Source organism: Cololabis saira, chromosome 14, assembly GCF_033807715.1.
Source record: "Cololabis saira isolate AMF1-May2022 chromosome 14, fColSai1.1, whole genome shotgun sequence".
Classification (NCBI taxonomy): Eukaryota; Metazoa; Chordata; class Actinopteri; order Beloniformes; family Belonidae; genus Cololabis; species Cololabis saira.
The window spans coordinates 26760947-26775451 of NC_084600.1; the positions used below are offsets into that span (position 1 = coordinate 26760947).

The following is a 14505-nucleotide window of genomic DNA, read 5'->3' on the forward strand; positions in this document are numbered from 1 at the left end:
GGTAACAGAGCTTCATTTGTGTGTGAATAATAACAGTCTGCATCCAGCTGCACATCAGAGCAGCGTTGATGATTCACCCGTCTGTGTTTGTGCGTCAGACCCGTCTCACTGCAGATAAGAGCATGCGTCTGCTGCTGTCCACCTTCAGCAGCCTGAGAGAGGAGCTCATCCAAATGTCCGAGGACCTGCGGGTAAGAGCCGCCGCCACCCGGCAGAACACACACAGAGCTGATCCCAGTCCTGTCAGCGGGTCCCAGCAGTCGTCGGGACAACTGGTTAACACTTAAATCAGTTTCATGATGACTTATATGAAGGAAGGAAGGGAAGAAGCATCGTTGGAAGTGCTCATTTATTTTACTCTGATAAAAGATACAACTAAAGTCTAAACGAGGCCTGCTTAATGAGAGAAAATCATAACGATTACACCATCCAGCGTTGAAGTCACGATTATTTAAAGCGATTAGCCTGAAGTCTTTGAAAAATGTTGCATTCATCAAACTCAAAGTAAAACATTTTGAAATTTCCTTTTAAAGCTTTTCCCTTTTAGAAATACAGATTTGGCTAAATAAATAGTATAAAATAAGAAACACAATTAAGAACAAGCGGCAGCCCCATGCAAACTCTTGCAAATGTGCATAAATAAAATACTAAGTAAATCAGATAAAAATAACATTTCTGACATTTTTAATGTAGTTGCTCAGTGCACGACTGAAGGGTCCTAAACATTTAGTCAACATTTTAATTAACTCTGTTCAACTAGTTCCAGCAGTAACTCCGTCCAAGAATGCTAAGGGTCAGTAAAGAGAAATGATAAAAGTCGATATGAGATTCAGGAGACCAAGAAAAGCTTTTTGGATAAATATCCATTGCATCGGTAGGAACACGAATCACCAGAGGAGCTTCTTGGGCATTCAGGACACTTTTAAGTGGGGTTGCATTTTATCATTCTTTTTTTTTTTCAAAGTAGCCACACCTGCACACGCATCAGCTTCATGAAGGATTCTGTGGAAGGAAAACCTGTTCGGTCCCCTCAGCGGTTTATGATTTACCTGAAGATCTCAAGTGTTTTGTCTCCAAACCATTTAACACAATATACACCAACAGCAGAATTAAAATCAAAAAGAATAAATAAATCAACTCTGACTGACAGGAAGCCGAGGTGATTTATTTCTTTGGTCCTACTGAGGACTCAGTGTCCTGAACCAGTCCGGCCCCTCTTCTGAGAAGAGAAGCAAATACTCTAGTGACATGGCTGCGACGACTCCCTGCAGCTTGTGTGGGGTCAGCACATCGCGTCCTCAAAGCTGTCACATACAGCTTATGAGTTTTCCTGCAGGTGTTCAAGCGGCTTTAATGGTTTCGGGAGCGTACAGGCCTCGGGCCAGGTGATAAAAGTGTTGAAGCAGACCGGTGTGATAAAAGTGTTGAAGCAGGCCGGTGGCTGTTCTTTTCCTGCACGCTTCGTCACCTCAATGAGAGCCTGAAATATTCAAAGTAGTCCTAACATAAATGTCTGGTGAATATCAGTCAACAACATGACAACAAGCGTTGATTAGTGTGTTCAGATTTATCATTAATTGTAAAAAAGAAAAAAAGATGCACTGTGATCATGCTGTATGTCCAAAAATAGAACGAAGAGGAAGTGTTTGAGTGATTGTGAAGATTGTCTTGACCGTGACGTGTGTGTCTGTGTGTGTGTGTCTGTGTGTGTGTGTGTGTGTGTGTGTGTGTGTTTGTGTCTGTGTCCACAGCGTCTGGAGAGCGAGAAGGAGTCCCTGGAGAGAGATCTGAGTTACAAGGCGGACCAGGCTCGGCAGTACGACAGCCTCCTGGAGGCCGTCAGGGAGAACAACAGGCAGCTGCAGGTACTGTCTCAGTCTGGAGTTGATGTATGAAAATGGACCAGCATGCCTTGCAGCTATGACTGGTCTGTGCTGTCTGTGAGAGGTTGGATCTGAGTTTATTTGCTGTTTAGAATAACAGCTGATCTCACAGGCCTCCTAAGTGAGCGGTGCAGCATGTATATTTATATATGTATATAAATAAATATTACATATCAATAAAGCAATAACAAATGTGGTTATTATTATTATTATTATTATTATTATTATTATTATTATTATTATTATTATTATTATTTGCTGCATTTTAAGGCCGAGCTATAGAGTGTATATATACATATATTTAAAAGTAGACATGCATATGCATTCACACATGAATTGGGAGCAATTTAGATATATATAAAAAACGGATACATCTCAGTGTTTGACAGAACATTCACAGATTAACCAGGAAAAAGCTCAACTTTAAGTTTGGAGTTTAGTAGAGAAAATGTCTAAATTGGTTAGACAGTTCTACCTTCACAAGTTCTACTCAGAATTCTGAACTTTTTTAAAAGTGTTCAAACATTAGGGTTTAGACACTTTGGGGAAAAAAAAAAAGTCTGGAAATTTGGAAAATGATTCTTATAAATTGATCACTTTATGATCCCAGTGAGCCTTTTAACTCGTAATTTTTTTTTACAACTAAAAATTTCTTAGAATTATCTCACATTATTCATCTGTTCACTAGTATTATCACATTACTGGATAAATTTGCTTTTTTTAAACTAATATGTGAACATAACTATTTGGGAGGAGGGCAGCCGCCTGTAAACCTGCGCGTCATCTCCACAGGTGTCTCTGAAAGAGGCCAGCGCCGCCCAGCGGTCCCTGGAGAGCCAGGTCATGAGCAGCAAGAACTCCGAGTCCAACCGGGACTTCAAGATGAAAGAGCTGGAGGGAAGGATGAGGGCGCTGGAGAAGGAGAACGACATGCTGCGACAGAAGGTAAAATGCAAAATTTCACTTTCCTCAGTTACCTGGACAGGTTCGTTCCATGAAAATATCTCTGAAATTTCCAAACATTAGGAGTGTCTTTCATTTTTTTAAATATCTTACACAAGCCAGATTTTAAATTTTGACTCCGCTTCCACTTTAAATAATAAAATGAATTAAAAAAAATGTAATGGGCAAAAATGGGCACCCTCAAAGTGATATTCAACTCTTACCAGCAATGTAAAACTTCCCACACGTGATGTCCGTAGCTCTCTGAGAGGCTTCGGCACCTGCCAGCAGGTATTTTGTTCCACTCTTCTTGAGAAAACTGCTTCAGCTGCCTCAGGTGTGAAGGCTGCCTTAAACGGATTGCATTTTTTAAATCAGTGTTCATAGAGGGACAGTTTGCATTTTTAAAAGCCATTCTTGGGTGGTTTAAGCTGTTCGTTATGGGGCTTTACCCAGTTGGAGGACCTGTAAACCTGCAGTATGTTTCACTCTAGGATGCTTCGATCGTCGTGATCATCGGGCTCCTCACTAGATGCAGCAAACCGGAACAAACTAACCCTCACTAACCCTACATTGTCATGACCGGCTCTAAGTCATGGCAAAATAGGGGACAAGAGACGGAAGTGAAACAAATAATATTTATTAAGCTTACCGAAAAAGAAACAACTGAGGTACCATAACCAACAGAAGAAGCCATAAGGATCCTATGGAGTGTGGAGTCAGTAAGTCAGTAGTGTGTGTGAGTGATGGATGAGTGAAACATAGTGTAGTGCAGGGTGTGTGGATGGAAAGAATACAGAAGAACTAGAACACAAACAAAGACATGGAGAGCTGAGGGAAGGTGTTCTCTCCTAGAGATCTCTCAGAGGGAAGGAGATCTTCCCAGACTCAGGTGCAGGCTGCTTATATACTCAGGGGTGGAGACACCGGGCCCAGGTGTCATCCAATGAGCACAAGCAGGCAATCAACCCTCAATGAGCAGGTTCTCAAGTTTCAGGACTACCTGTGGAATGTTAGCTTGCATGATGCTCCATATCAGGAGTAATCTATATAGGGGCATCACACCTCCCCCCCTAAGGTCGTGGTCCCTGTAGGAGGATCCACGGCTCCCCAATTTAGAATACATTTAAATTAGAAGACCATTAACCCAAAACTCAAGAAAGTACATTCATATTTAACAATTTTAACATTAACTTTAAAATTACAAATTTCCCCAGGGCAAAATTTTAGATTTCAAACACTGGTGTTAAACAACCCCTTTAGAAGCCTGGCTTGCACCCCCTGGGCTATCCTCCCCCCTCAACAGCTGGATCCAGGTGTTTCAGCTAGCAATATGGGCTGTAAGGAGCAGGACAGACCAGGGACCACAATGCCAGGATCTAAAAAAAAACAAAGGACAAAGTATTAGGAACACATTTAAACCGGAGCACGAGACAATGCATCCGCCACCACATTATCTTTCCCTTTTATGTGCCTAATGTCCAGTGAAAAAGACTGCAACAGCAAAGACCACCTAATGAGTCTTTGGTTAGGACACTTTAGTGAACTAAGGAACGTGAGTGGATTGTGATCTGTGTCAACTATTACAGGCACGCCAGACCCCACATACACACTGAAATGCACCAAAGCCCACACCAGTGCCAAAGCCTCTTTCTCAATGACAGAGTAATTAAGCTGATGCTTATTAAACTTTTTAGAAAAGAAACTGACTGGCCTGTCCACCCCCCCACTGTCAGCCTGCAACAATACTGCACCTGCCCCAACATGACTCGCATCGACCTGCAACTTGAATTGTTGATCCATGCGAGGAGCTGCCAATACTGGGGCAGAGCACAACAAGATTTTGGCATTTTGAAACGCATGCTGACACCGGGAGGACCAGACAAACTTCACATTGTCCTTAAGATCAGTTAGAGGAGAGACAACAGATGAGAAATTTTTACAGAAACTTCTATAATACCCAATCATCCCCAGGAACCTCATGAGTTCCTTTTTTTGTAGTGGGAGCTGGATAATTCTCAATAGCAACGACTTTTGCGTGCACAGGACGGACCTCCCCCTGGCCGACCACACGACCAAGGTACGTGACCGTAGCACGAGCAAATTCACATTTAGCAAGATTTTCTCTGGCCAAAGTACCAGCTACATACAAGCGCTGCCTGAACCCATTGACATAGTCAATTAGATTTTTAGGTGGGTCAGGGGGTGTAAAGTTGTCGTGAAGCTGTGCAAGTGGACCATGAACTAAATGGCCAAAAACGAACTGATTAGGACTAAATCCAGTACTTTCTTGCACCACCTCACGAGCAGCCAGCAGTAACCAGGGCAAGCCCTCCTCCCAGTCTTTGCCCAACTCTGTACAACATGCCCTCAACAATGATTTCAGGGTCTGGTGGAAGCGCTCTAGCGCCCCCTGACTTTCAGCATGGTACGCTGAGGATTGAGAGTGTTTCACCTGTAGTTGCTTCAGAACCTGAGCAAACTGATGGGAGGAGAAGTTGGAACCAAGGTCACTCTGGAGAACCCGTGGAATTCCAAATATGGAGATGAACTGGGAGAGTGCCTTAATCACAGCCCTAGTAGTTATTGAACATAGAGGATAAGCAGCTGGATATCTGGTCGCCTGGCACATAACAGTTAATAGGTACTTGGCACCTGACCTAGAAGGAGGAAGTGGACCAACACAATCTATTATGATGTGCTCAAATGGCTGTCCTATAGCAGGTATGGGGTGTAATGGAGCAGGCTTAATGACCTGATTTGGCTTACCAGTCATTTGACATGTGTGGCATGTTTTAATGTATGCAGCAACATCTTTCTTTAACCTAGGCCAAAAGAAATACTGCAAAATGTGGTGGTAAGTTTTCTTAACCCCCAAATGCCCCGACTGGTCATGAGAGAGTTTCAGAACTAAATCTCTGTATTTAGCTGGAATCACCACCTGGAAAACTGGTTCCCCTGCCCCAAGTTCCCCACAAGGCACCCACTTCCTCACTAGCAACCCATTATCCAAAAAATACCCATTTGCGCTATCCTGCACCTCACTACCTGTCAGAACTCCCTCAAAGAGACCTCTGATGGACGGATCAACCTGCTGCTCTGCAATAAGTTCTGCCTGGGACACAGAAATAGGCACGTCAGACAAAGAAAAAACACTTTCAAGATTTTCATTCTTTTCATCTCCAATTTCACGAGACCTGGCACGTGTCACTGCCGCTGCCGCAAATACCTGCGGAAAGTCTCGCTCATTCTCATCTGGCTCACTGTTCACAATAGGATCAGGACTTACTAATGGTGACGGCAGCACTTTTGACCACACCCGACCACCCGCATGCATGTTTCCCAGGAGAACATCGACACCAGCCATCGGGAACGCCCTGCGCAATGCCACCTCCACCTCACCATGGACAAGTCCAGAATCAAGTTCAATTCTGTGTGTAGGAGAAGAGATTATGGACATACCCATACCACGGCTCAACATGGCATCTCCGGTCGCCGACTTACTCGAGAATGGAAGAACAGACTCAAGGACATATGTGCCCAGCGCCGCTGTGTCTCGCAGAATTGTCACGGGCACCTTTTCTTTGGACCCGACCAGAGAGACAAAGCCCCTCTCAACAAATGGTTGATACGCCTCATCTACACCGCCGAAACTCCTCTCGCTCTCATGTAGAGAACCTACCAACCTGACATCTGCCACAACAGGCGCCACAAACGCTGCCGACTTCACATGCATGTTCTTCCTTTTGAGTGAGTAACAGTCTGCCTTAATATGGCCCTTTTTGCCACAGTAATGACATGTTTTGTCACCATCACGGGCCCGACTTTTCTCATCCTCCATTTTAACCAACGGGGTGAAAGGTGCACTGCTATCGTGACCTGGTGTGTTGGAATGATGGCTGGGTGCAGTGTTCTCCCGGTACACATGCTTATGTTGGATACCCCGCGGTACCCAATCACGGTGTGTCAAAACATACTGGTCAGCCAACGCGGCTGCCTCTGCTACAGTTTTCACCTGCTGTTCAGTGAGATACGTTGCTATACGACCTGGAATGGCGTTTTTGAACTGTTCTAGCAACATTAAGTGGCACAAGCCTTCAAAAGTATTTCCACCTGAAGCGATACACCAGCGATTAAAGTTGTTAACCAGTTCTCGTGAAAACTCAAGATATGACTGTTTATCATCTTTTCTCATATTCCTAAAACGCTGACGGTAACCCTCAGGCACCATTTCATACACTTTAAGAACAGCAGATTTAACCTTAGCATAGCTTACACTGTCAGTTACAGACAAAGCTGAATACGCTTCTTGTGCCTTCCCAGTCAGAACACACTGCAGCATTACAGTCCGATCCGCATCAGGCCAGCCTCTAGACTCTGCTAGTCGTTCAAACAATGAGAAAAAGGTTTCGGGGTCTTTCTCATTAAATTTGGGCATTAATCTCAAACTGCCCACCAAATCAAAACTCTTCTTACCTGAAGCCACATCTCCTTCACCTTCCAAAAGTCTCTGGTCAATCTTACCTTCTTTTACCAGCTCTAACTTCTCCCTCTGCAAGTTGATCTTTGCCAGTTCAATTTGTTGCTTGTTCCTATCCATTTCTAATTGAATTAACATCAATTCTTTTTGCTGTTCAAATGAAAGATTTGGTTTTTGGATTGGCAACGGCAGCTGCTCTTCATCTTCTTTACCAGATAATACCTCAATGTCTTCCAAATTCGCAATCAGTATTGTTTTTATAGTCTCAGTTCTCCGTCTCTTATCCCCAACATCTATTTTGTAATGTTCTGCAATCTCAAAAAGTTGGTCCTTTGAACAACAATCTAAAAAATGCACTGATGGATTCTCAATAAAATCCTTGACTTGAGCCATTTTTTACTCGTTTGGATGCAAATGGGAATAAAGCCCAAAGTGACACAAAAGTAAAGTGATCTATTAATTTGGGAGTGTCCCCCCTAACTGCCTACAACAAACTTATCTAACTCAACCTTCTCTTCTTGTGGCCCTCCCGAGTCTCCCTGCCAGCCAGGTATCCCGGTGGTATCCACGTGCCCAGCTTTTGTGGAACACACTATGAAAAACAAAAAATGCAATGAAACCACTTGGGGAAACACTGCAAAACTTAAGCCTGCTGGGGACAAAGGCTTAACAACTCCAATAAATCACTTAAACAAATATGTCAAAAAGAACCTACCCTCCACATGCATCCAACTCCATGTTCAAACAAAAATAGGTACGGAAAACAAAAGGAAGCCAAACAAATCAAAAACACGCACGTCTTGAAAAGTTTTGGAGCTTGAACCGCATTAACCCAAAAAAGGGAATCCAGAGCCAGGCCCACCAAACCCACGCATCTGATTGGCCTAACTAGAGGTCACAGGGGAAACACCCCAATTACTTTCAAATTGGCTATTCACAAGCCACGTGTGCCAAACAATTAACTTTAACTCAACTTAGCTTTAACAATACTCACATCTTGGACGAGCCCCCATTTGTCATGACCGGCTCTAAGTCATGGCAAAATAGGGGACAAGAGACGGAAGTGAAACAAATAATATTTATTAAGCTTACCGAAAAAGAAACAACTGAGGTACCATAACCAACAGAAGAAGCCATAAGGATCCTATGGAGTGTGGAGTCAGTAAGTCAGTAGTGTGTGTGAGTGATGGATGAGTGAAACATAGTGTAGTGCAGGGTGTGTGGATGGAAAGAATACAGAAGAACTAGAACACAAACAAAGACATGGAGAGCTGAGGGAAGGTGTTCTCTCCTAGAGATCTCTCAGAGGGAAGGAGATCTTCCCAGACTCAGGTGCAGGCTGCTTATATACTCAGGGGTGGAGACACCGGGCCCAGGTGTCATCCAATGAGCACAAGCAGGCAATCAACCCTCAATGAGCAGGTTCTCAAGTTTCAGGACTACCTGTGGAATGTTAGCTTGCATGATGCTCCATATCAGGAGTAATCTATATAGGGGCATCACATACATGCAGAAAAGCCGCCCCAAAACATAATCAAGCCCTCCATTTTCACAGGCTTTGTGTTTGTTTCTTTGGAAGCTCCTTTTTGCAAATGTTTTTTTCTGTGATCATAGACTGATGCAGCTTCCAAGGTCCAGTTTTCTCATCAGTCCAAAAGACATTTCCCCCAGAAACTGCATACTGATGCAAGCAAGTGCAATGCTGTGCAATGCAATCCATTGATTTCCATGAATTCTGTTGTGATTTCTTTCTCCGTCTGCTCTTCAGCTGGCCGGACAAGGCAGCAGCACGCTGCATATTAAAACAGAGGAGCTGTCACGCCAGTACAACCAGCAGCTCAGCACCATGCGAGAGGAGAAAGACCTGGAGATACAGAGGCTGAGGGTAAGACTCACTAACGGAGAACGGGATCTTAGTTTTACAAATAAGTGAGTATTGCTTCTGCTGCAAAATGGAAAGCAATATTTTGTCACAGCTGCAGGAGTTTGGAAAAATGGCAGAGATTTTAAATACTCATATTTCGCTGCTATTTTAGCTTTTGATTATGGCACATTTAATGAACTTGTGCAGTATCGCACCTTTCTTTCTTTGTCCGAAATTGCATGAATTTTCTGCCAAACTGTAACAAGCCCATATCATGATACTACCACCATAGGCGTGCACGGTAGACACCACGTATGATGGCTGCATCACTCTGGAACAGGAAATCTCTATCAGTTTCCCATGTTCATTGCTTAAGAATCCAATTTACACTTTCTAGAGAATTCAACAGACAGAACTTGATCCGTTCAGCAGATGAGCTGTAAAGTTGTTAATCCTTAAACGTCACCTGCATCACAGCTGAGCTGGTGATGGAGTCCGAATGGGGTTCGACTTAATTTGGTAACTTAACTAATAACAAGGAGCCATTTTCATGTCATCCCCTTTCAGTCCCAGATAACCAAGATCCAGACGGAGGTCAGCAGCTCCCAGTCGTCCACGGAGAAGAGCCTCAGTCTGAAGATCACTGAGCTGATGACCATGTTGGAGACGCGGCAGACCACCATCACCCGACAGGAGGAGGTCTGTAACAAGAAGCAAACTGTTTTCAGAGACTGCTCGAAAGATTCAGCCACTTATTTGGAATTCATCTTTAAACTGTTTATTTTTAGCTTTTTTTCCCCCTCAAATTTTCAGGTGTGGTTATGCTCCTATGTATGATTTCCACCGTCGCTTCCGATCATTACGTCTCAATGTTTTGCTCTGATGTCTATTGGGTTAACGCTTTATAAGCCACTTTTCTTCTTAGCTCTAGTACACTTTAAGAAGTTGGATTTTTTTGTCTGTCTACTTTTTGTTTGTCTACTAGAGCCCTTAACTGGGCAGCTCGGGATTATTTGCTTCTCGAAATTTACAGATTGATCTATTTAAATGATCAAGGCAATCTTGCCCCCAAAACAGTTTCCATTTGTGAGTTGCAGGTCTGGTTAGATACTTGCTAGCAATTCTGAGGAGAGAAAAAGAACAAAGAAACAAGATGTTTTTGCATAAAAAGAAAAAAAAAACACATTTACGAGAAGAGCAAACAGGAATGTTGTATTAACAGCTGGAATTATTTAAATGCTGAAACCCATAGCGGAGAGCACTAAAACAATATTAAATACTCTGAACCTAAATATATAGCAGCTATTTTCTGAAGCCCACTGTATCCCGTTTACTCTGCTGACTTTTGAACTCTTTGTCATTGTTTTGGCCCTCAGGAGATCAGAAAACTGATGCAGGAAAGAAGCAGCGGCTCCGGCAACGTCACCAAGACCATCATCACCAAGAGGTAGCCGTCGCAGACCTGCACTCATGAGAGAAACCCAGTAATCACTAGTCACTCAGATTCAGTGTCATGATCATTTCCAAACAAATACTACAAAGATTCTTATGATTGTATTTGTATTTCAACCCAACAATGCCTGTAATAAATTACTGAAACCATATCTTTCCTATAAAACAAATAAAATTTAGAACATTTCTTGAAAAGGAAAAAAGAAATGCTTTCAAATTGACATCCAGAACTGTATTAACAGTAAAGATGACCACAATCGTATTCTGAAACGTTTATAAAGATGCCTTCAATGACGCCTGTACAAGGAAATTTCAGATGTTTATCATTAAAGAGTTTAAAGGAGCTTGAGGCTCCTTTTAAGAAATGAGACTCTCTAGCGCCACCCTTCACCACCACGGCAGTTGGGGGTACTGCAGCCAACAGTGAAGCCGGCACGGGAGAACGGGGAGAACGTGCATGCAGCGTCATGTGACGTCACATCCGCAGCCCAGCGCGGGAAATTCGGGACCGAATTGCAGCACATTTTGCAGCACACAGCCTGTTCAAGGCAAAGGAGAGATACACTAGAGGGCTCATTCTTTTGGGTTTGGAACGCTTCATCTGACATTATTACTAGAAAACTTAAAATGTATACAGATTTTTTTCATAAATCTTGCCACAATCCGGCCTGAAGCTCCTTTAAGTAGATGTGTAAGATTTAAGTGAGTCATTATGCTGCTGTTACAAATGTTTACTTGATTTAGAGCCTAGTTAATAAAATTATGGTTTTATGGAGATACCCAGTCAGGAGTTGGTCAGCTCAAAGCTGGAAAAGGATTGAAAGTCAAATGTTTATGTTCCAGCACAGTAAAGACACCAGAGATAATGATGTCATCGGATGTCATCAGCTCAAACATTTCAAATCAGCCCATCAGGCGTGATGTGGGGAACTATTCCTTTGTACACTGAGTAAATTTTAACTTTTAGAGCCTATTAGATTCAGAAAGGTGGAGCTCAGAAGATTTTTGAGAAGGCAGCTCTAATCTGATTCGATTCATGACTTAGTTTTATACACGATACAAAAAAAAAATAAACGATTTTGAAAATCCATCCAGGCATTCGGCTGCAGCTGACTACATCTGCCGGGTTACAGGAAAATAAAACTTGGATCCAGTTTTTTTTTTTCCCCTTAAGCATCCAGGTGTATTTTATACTGTCCAGTTGTAACGTTGAATGTGTTTGCAGGTACAGGAACCAGTACCCGATCCTCGGCCTGCTCAGCGACGACTACCAGGTCACCTCGCCTGTCAAAGAAGCCAAGACCATCGTCATTGAAAGAACCGGAGAGATGATCAAACAGGTATAAACAGGAGAGGCGGGAAGAAACGTTTTGAAGATGATGACCAAAGAAGAGCATCGAGTGGTTTACTGGAAGTCGCGTTCTTAGTTTGCTCTTCTTAGAAACTCGCTGTCACTGAGGCATCGTGCTACATTCTGCACCCAGATGATAAGAGATGTTAATCCAGTAGCTGCATTCCACCTTTAATTAATGAGAGGTGGAGGTTTGGCTGAAGCCTTTATGGCAACGGTCACAAACTGATTTCAGGTTTACAGAAAGCGCACATTTTTAGGAATTTATTTTTTATTTCAAAACCCCGATTTTAACGAAGAAAACACCAATTTGTTTATTCCCAGTAGAACATAAACAACATAACAATGTTGAAACTGAGACATTTTAGATAAAACTGCTTCTGAATATCACGTGATTAAAAAAATCTGGACAAATCTTTTCATGCTGTTGTGCCATTAAAGGATGCATGTAATTAAAGACAGAACACTTTCCTATCATAATGGTTTCTTTTTAAATATTAAATTACTGAACAATTGCGTGCCTTTTTGTGGAAATCTTATCAATAATATTGGATATTTTGTATAATTTATTATTTTGCTGAATGACTTCATGATCTCGGTAATGTTGTTACCTGGTGGTAAGAGTGCGCTACTGCAGGACACTGCACAATTATCCCGCAGCTGGACTAAAGTACCTGGACATGTGTGAAATACCTGGATACAATAAAGCAAGTCACGTCTATTTGTTAGATTAATTAAAAATGCCATTTACTGCATTGTAAAACATATTTACAGTGAAATATAGAGTTCATAAGGTTCATAAAGGTTTTGTACAAAGTGTAACAAATGTGCCTGTGTTCCATTTCAAAACAGGAAATCATTACAACTCCTTAAAGACACACTGCTTCTCTCCGACAGGAATGATTGATCGACGAGAAGACCCTGCTGTTACCCCCAGCCCCTGCATGCTCCTCCCCCTCCCCTCACGGCTTCCAGGGTTGGTGGTGGTTATAATCCCTTTCCCCCTCCAGTGCCTCCAATTTTGGATCTTTGGTTTGACCAAACTGAGTTTCTTTGGGGGTGACAATTCAGTTTGAGTTTCTTTTTTTTTCCTTTCTTTTTTTTTGCTAAAAAGGGAAAAGATAACCTGGTAATCAAAGACCAAATCTGTTGAATTTCCATCAGCCAGTTGTGGATTTTAGGTGGTAGGAACAAAGCGGCTGTGACAACTGGGAACTGGTTTTCTTCACGTTCAGAAGTCGATGTAATAAATTAATTTCTAATTGGCTCCAAGTCAATGTCCTCCCCAGATCGCATGGATGAAAACTAGAGATGCGTCATTGGCTGGAGATCAGTGCACTAATGACCTTGTTAGACTGAACACAGTACTGGTGCGTACAAGAGGTGGCACAGACACAAGTTGAAAAACACTTCTGTAATAGCCAGAATAGTAGTTAAAGTGACCATAATTATATTTTGAGGCAGTTTAAAACCTTGTCTTGCATACTTGGTCCGTTCAGATGACACAACTGGTTATTTTGTAATCAGGAGGTGTTTCCCTGTTACATGATTGATTGCCGATGGATGGCCTCACAACAGATGATCTGACAGCCTCTCAGCCTTCAAAATCACGGTTTATAAACAAAACGCAAAATGGAACATGACTACATGCAAAACATAGTTTGATTATTTGAAAATTGGCCGAGGGAGGAAACGGACGTGTAAATTGTATGTGCTATTATTTGTTCAGAACACAAATAAAAAATGAAAGATGAAAGATGAAAGATTAAAAGTGGTATCAGAGAAAGTTGGTTATCAGTTTGAAAAAAGATCATCTAATTGAACAAAGTAGCTGCCTTTTGTGTGTAGGACTCACCCCAAATGTGAGTTTGTGTGTGTGAACGGGGGGGGGGCAGTGCATGCATGCGTGTCACATGAGGTACTGAGCGAGTGATGACTGACAAGTGTGCAACAGAAATGGATGAGATGGTAAGTTGTATGCCAGAGAAAAAGTAATAAATGTGATGGGGAAGGAGTTACTAATTTACCAACTTGTCATTACTTAAATTAAAGCCGAGTTCTTTCTCGTGCTGTTGTCTCCTTGACAACTTAAATGAAATAAAACCATAACAGGAGGTGATGTTCACACCCGCCAGCGACTAAAAACACTCTAGATATTTGGCCACGTTAATACCCTTTAACAACGGTATCTTTTACAAGTCTTTGAGTTGTTCACACATGATGATCAAGGCGATGTGTTGCCGTGAAGCCGAATCTCAAACCAAAAGTGGGAAGTCCCAGCTTCCAGTTGTCACGAGTGGAAACTGAATCTAAGACTGGTACAACGTAGTGTGAGAGTCCTCTAAAAAGCCACCACTCCCATGTTTGCCCAGGGGACGAGGAGGTGAATGCTTCACCGTAATTATTCTCTGCATGTAAATATTTCTGTATATTCGTACGATGGGCATGCTTAACGATTGTTTTCTCAGTACTGACTGTAGATTAGCCCTCCTGCAATGACATTCTTATGAACATTTGAAAAATGTTCCGGTTG

At 42.4% G+C, this 14505-nt stretch overlaps 1 protein-coding gene across 2 annotated transcripts in view; it reads left to right on the forward strand.

Moving 5' to 3' along the window:
• Positions 1–13720, forward strand: part of pof1b (POF1B actin binding protein) — a 48905-nt gene extending 35185 nt beyond the window's left edge. The window contains exons 6-13 of one of the 2 annotated variants that reach the window (XM_061740274.1): positions 99–191; positions 1752–1865; positions 2676–2828; positions 9074–9190; positions 9737–9868; positions 10546–10616; positions 11847–11961; positions 12825–13720. In XM_061740274.1, coding sequence (XP_061596258.1) covers positions 99–191; positions 1752–1865; positions 2676–2828; positions 9074–9190; positions 9737–9868; positions 10546–10616; positions 11847–11961; positions 12825–12845 — 816 coding nt within the window. In that variant the 3' untranslated portion in view covers positions 12846–13720. The remainder of the gene's footprint in view (positions 1–98; positions 192–1751; positions 1866–2675; positions 2829–9073; positions 9191–9736; positions 9869–10545; positions 10617–11846; positions 11962–12824) is intronic. The other variant, XM_061740276.1, reaches the window with a different exon arrangement.
• The last annotated feature ends 785 nt before the right edge of the window (positions 13721–14505 follow it).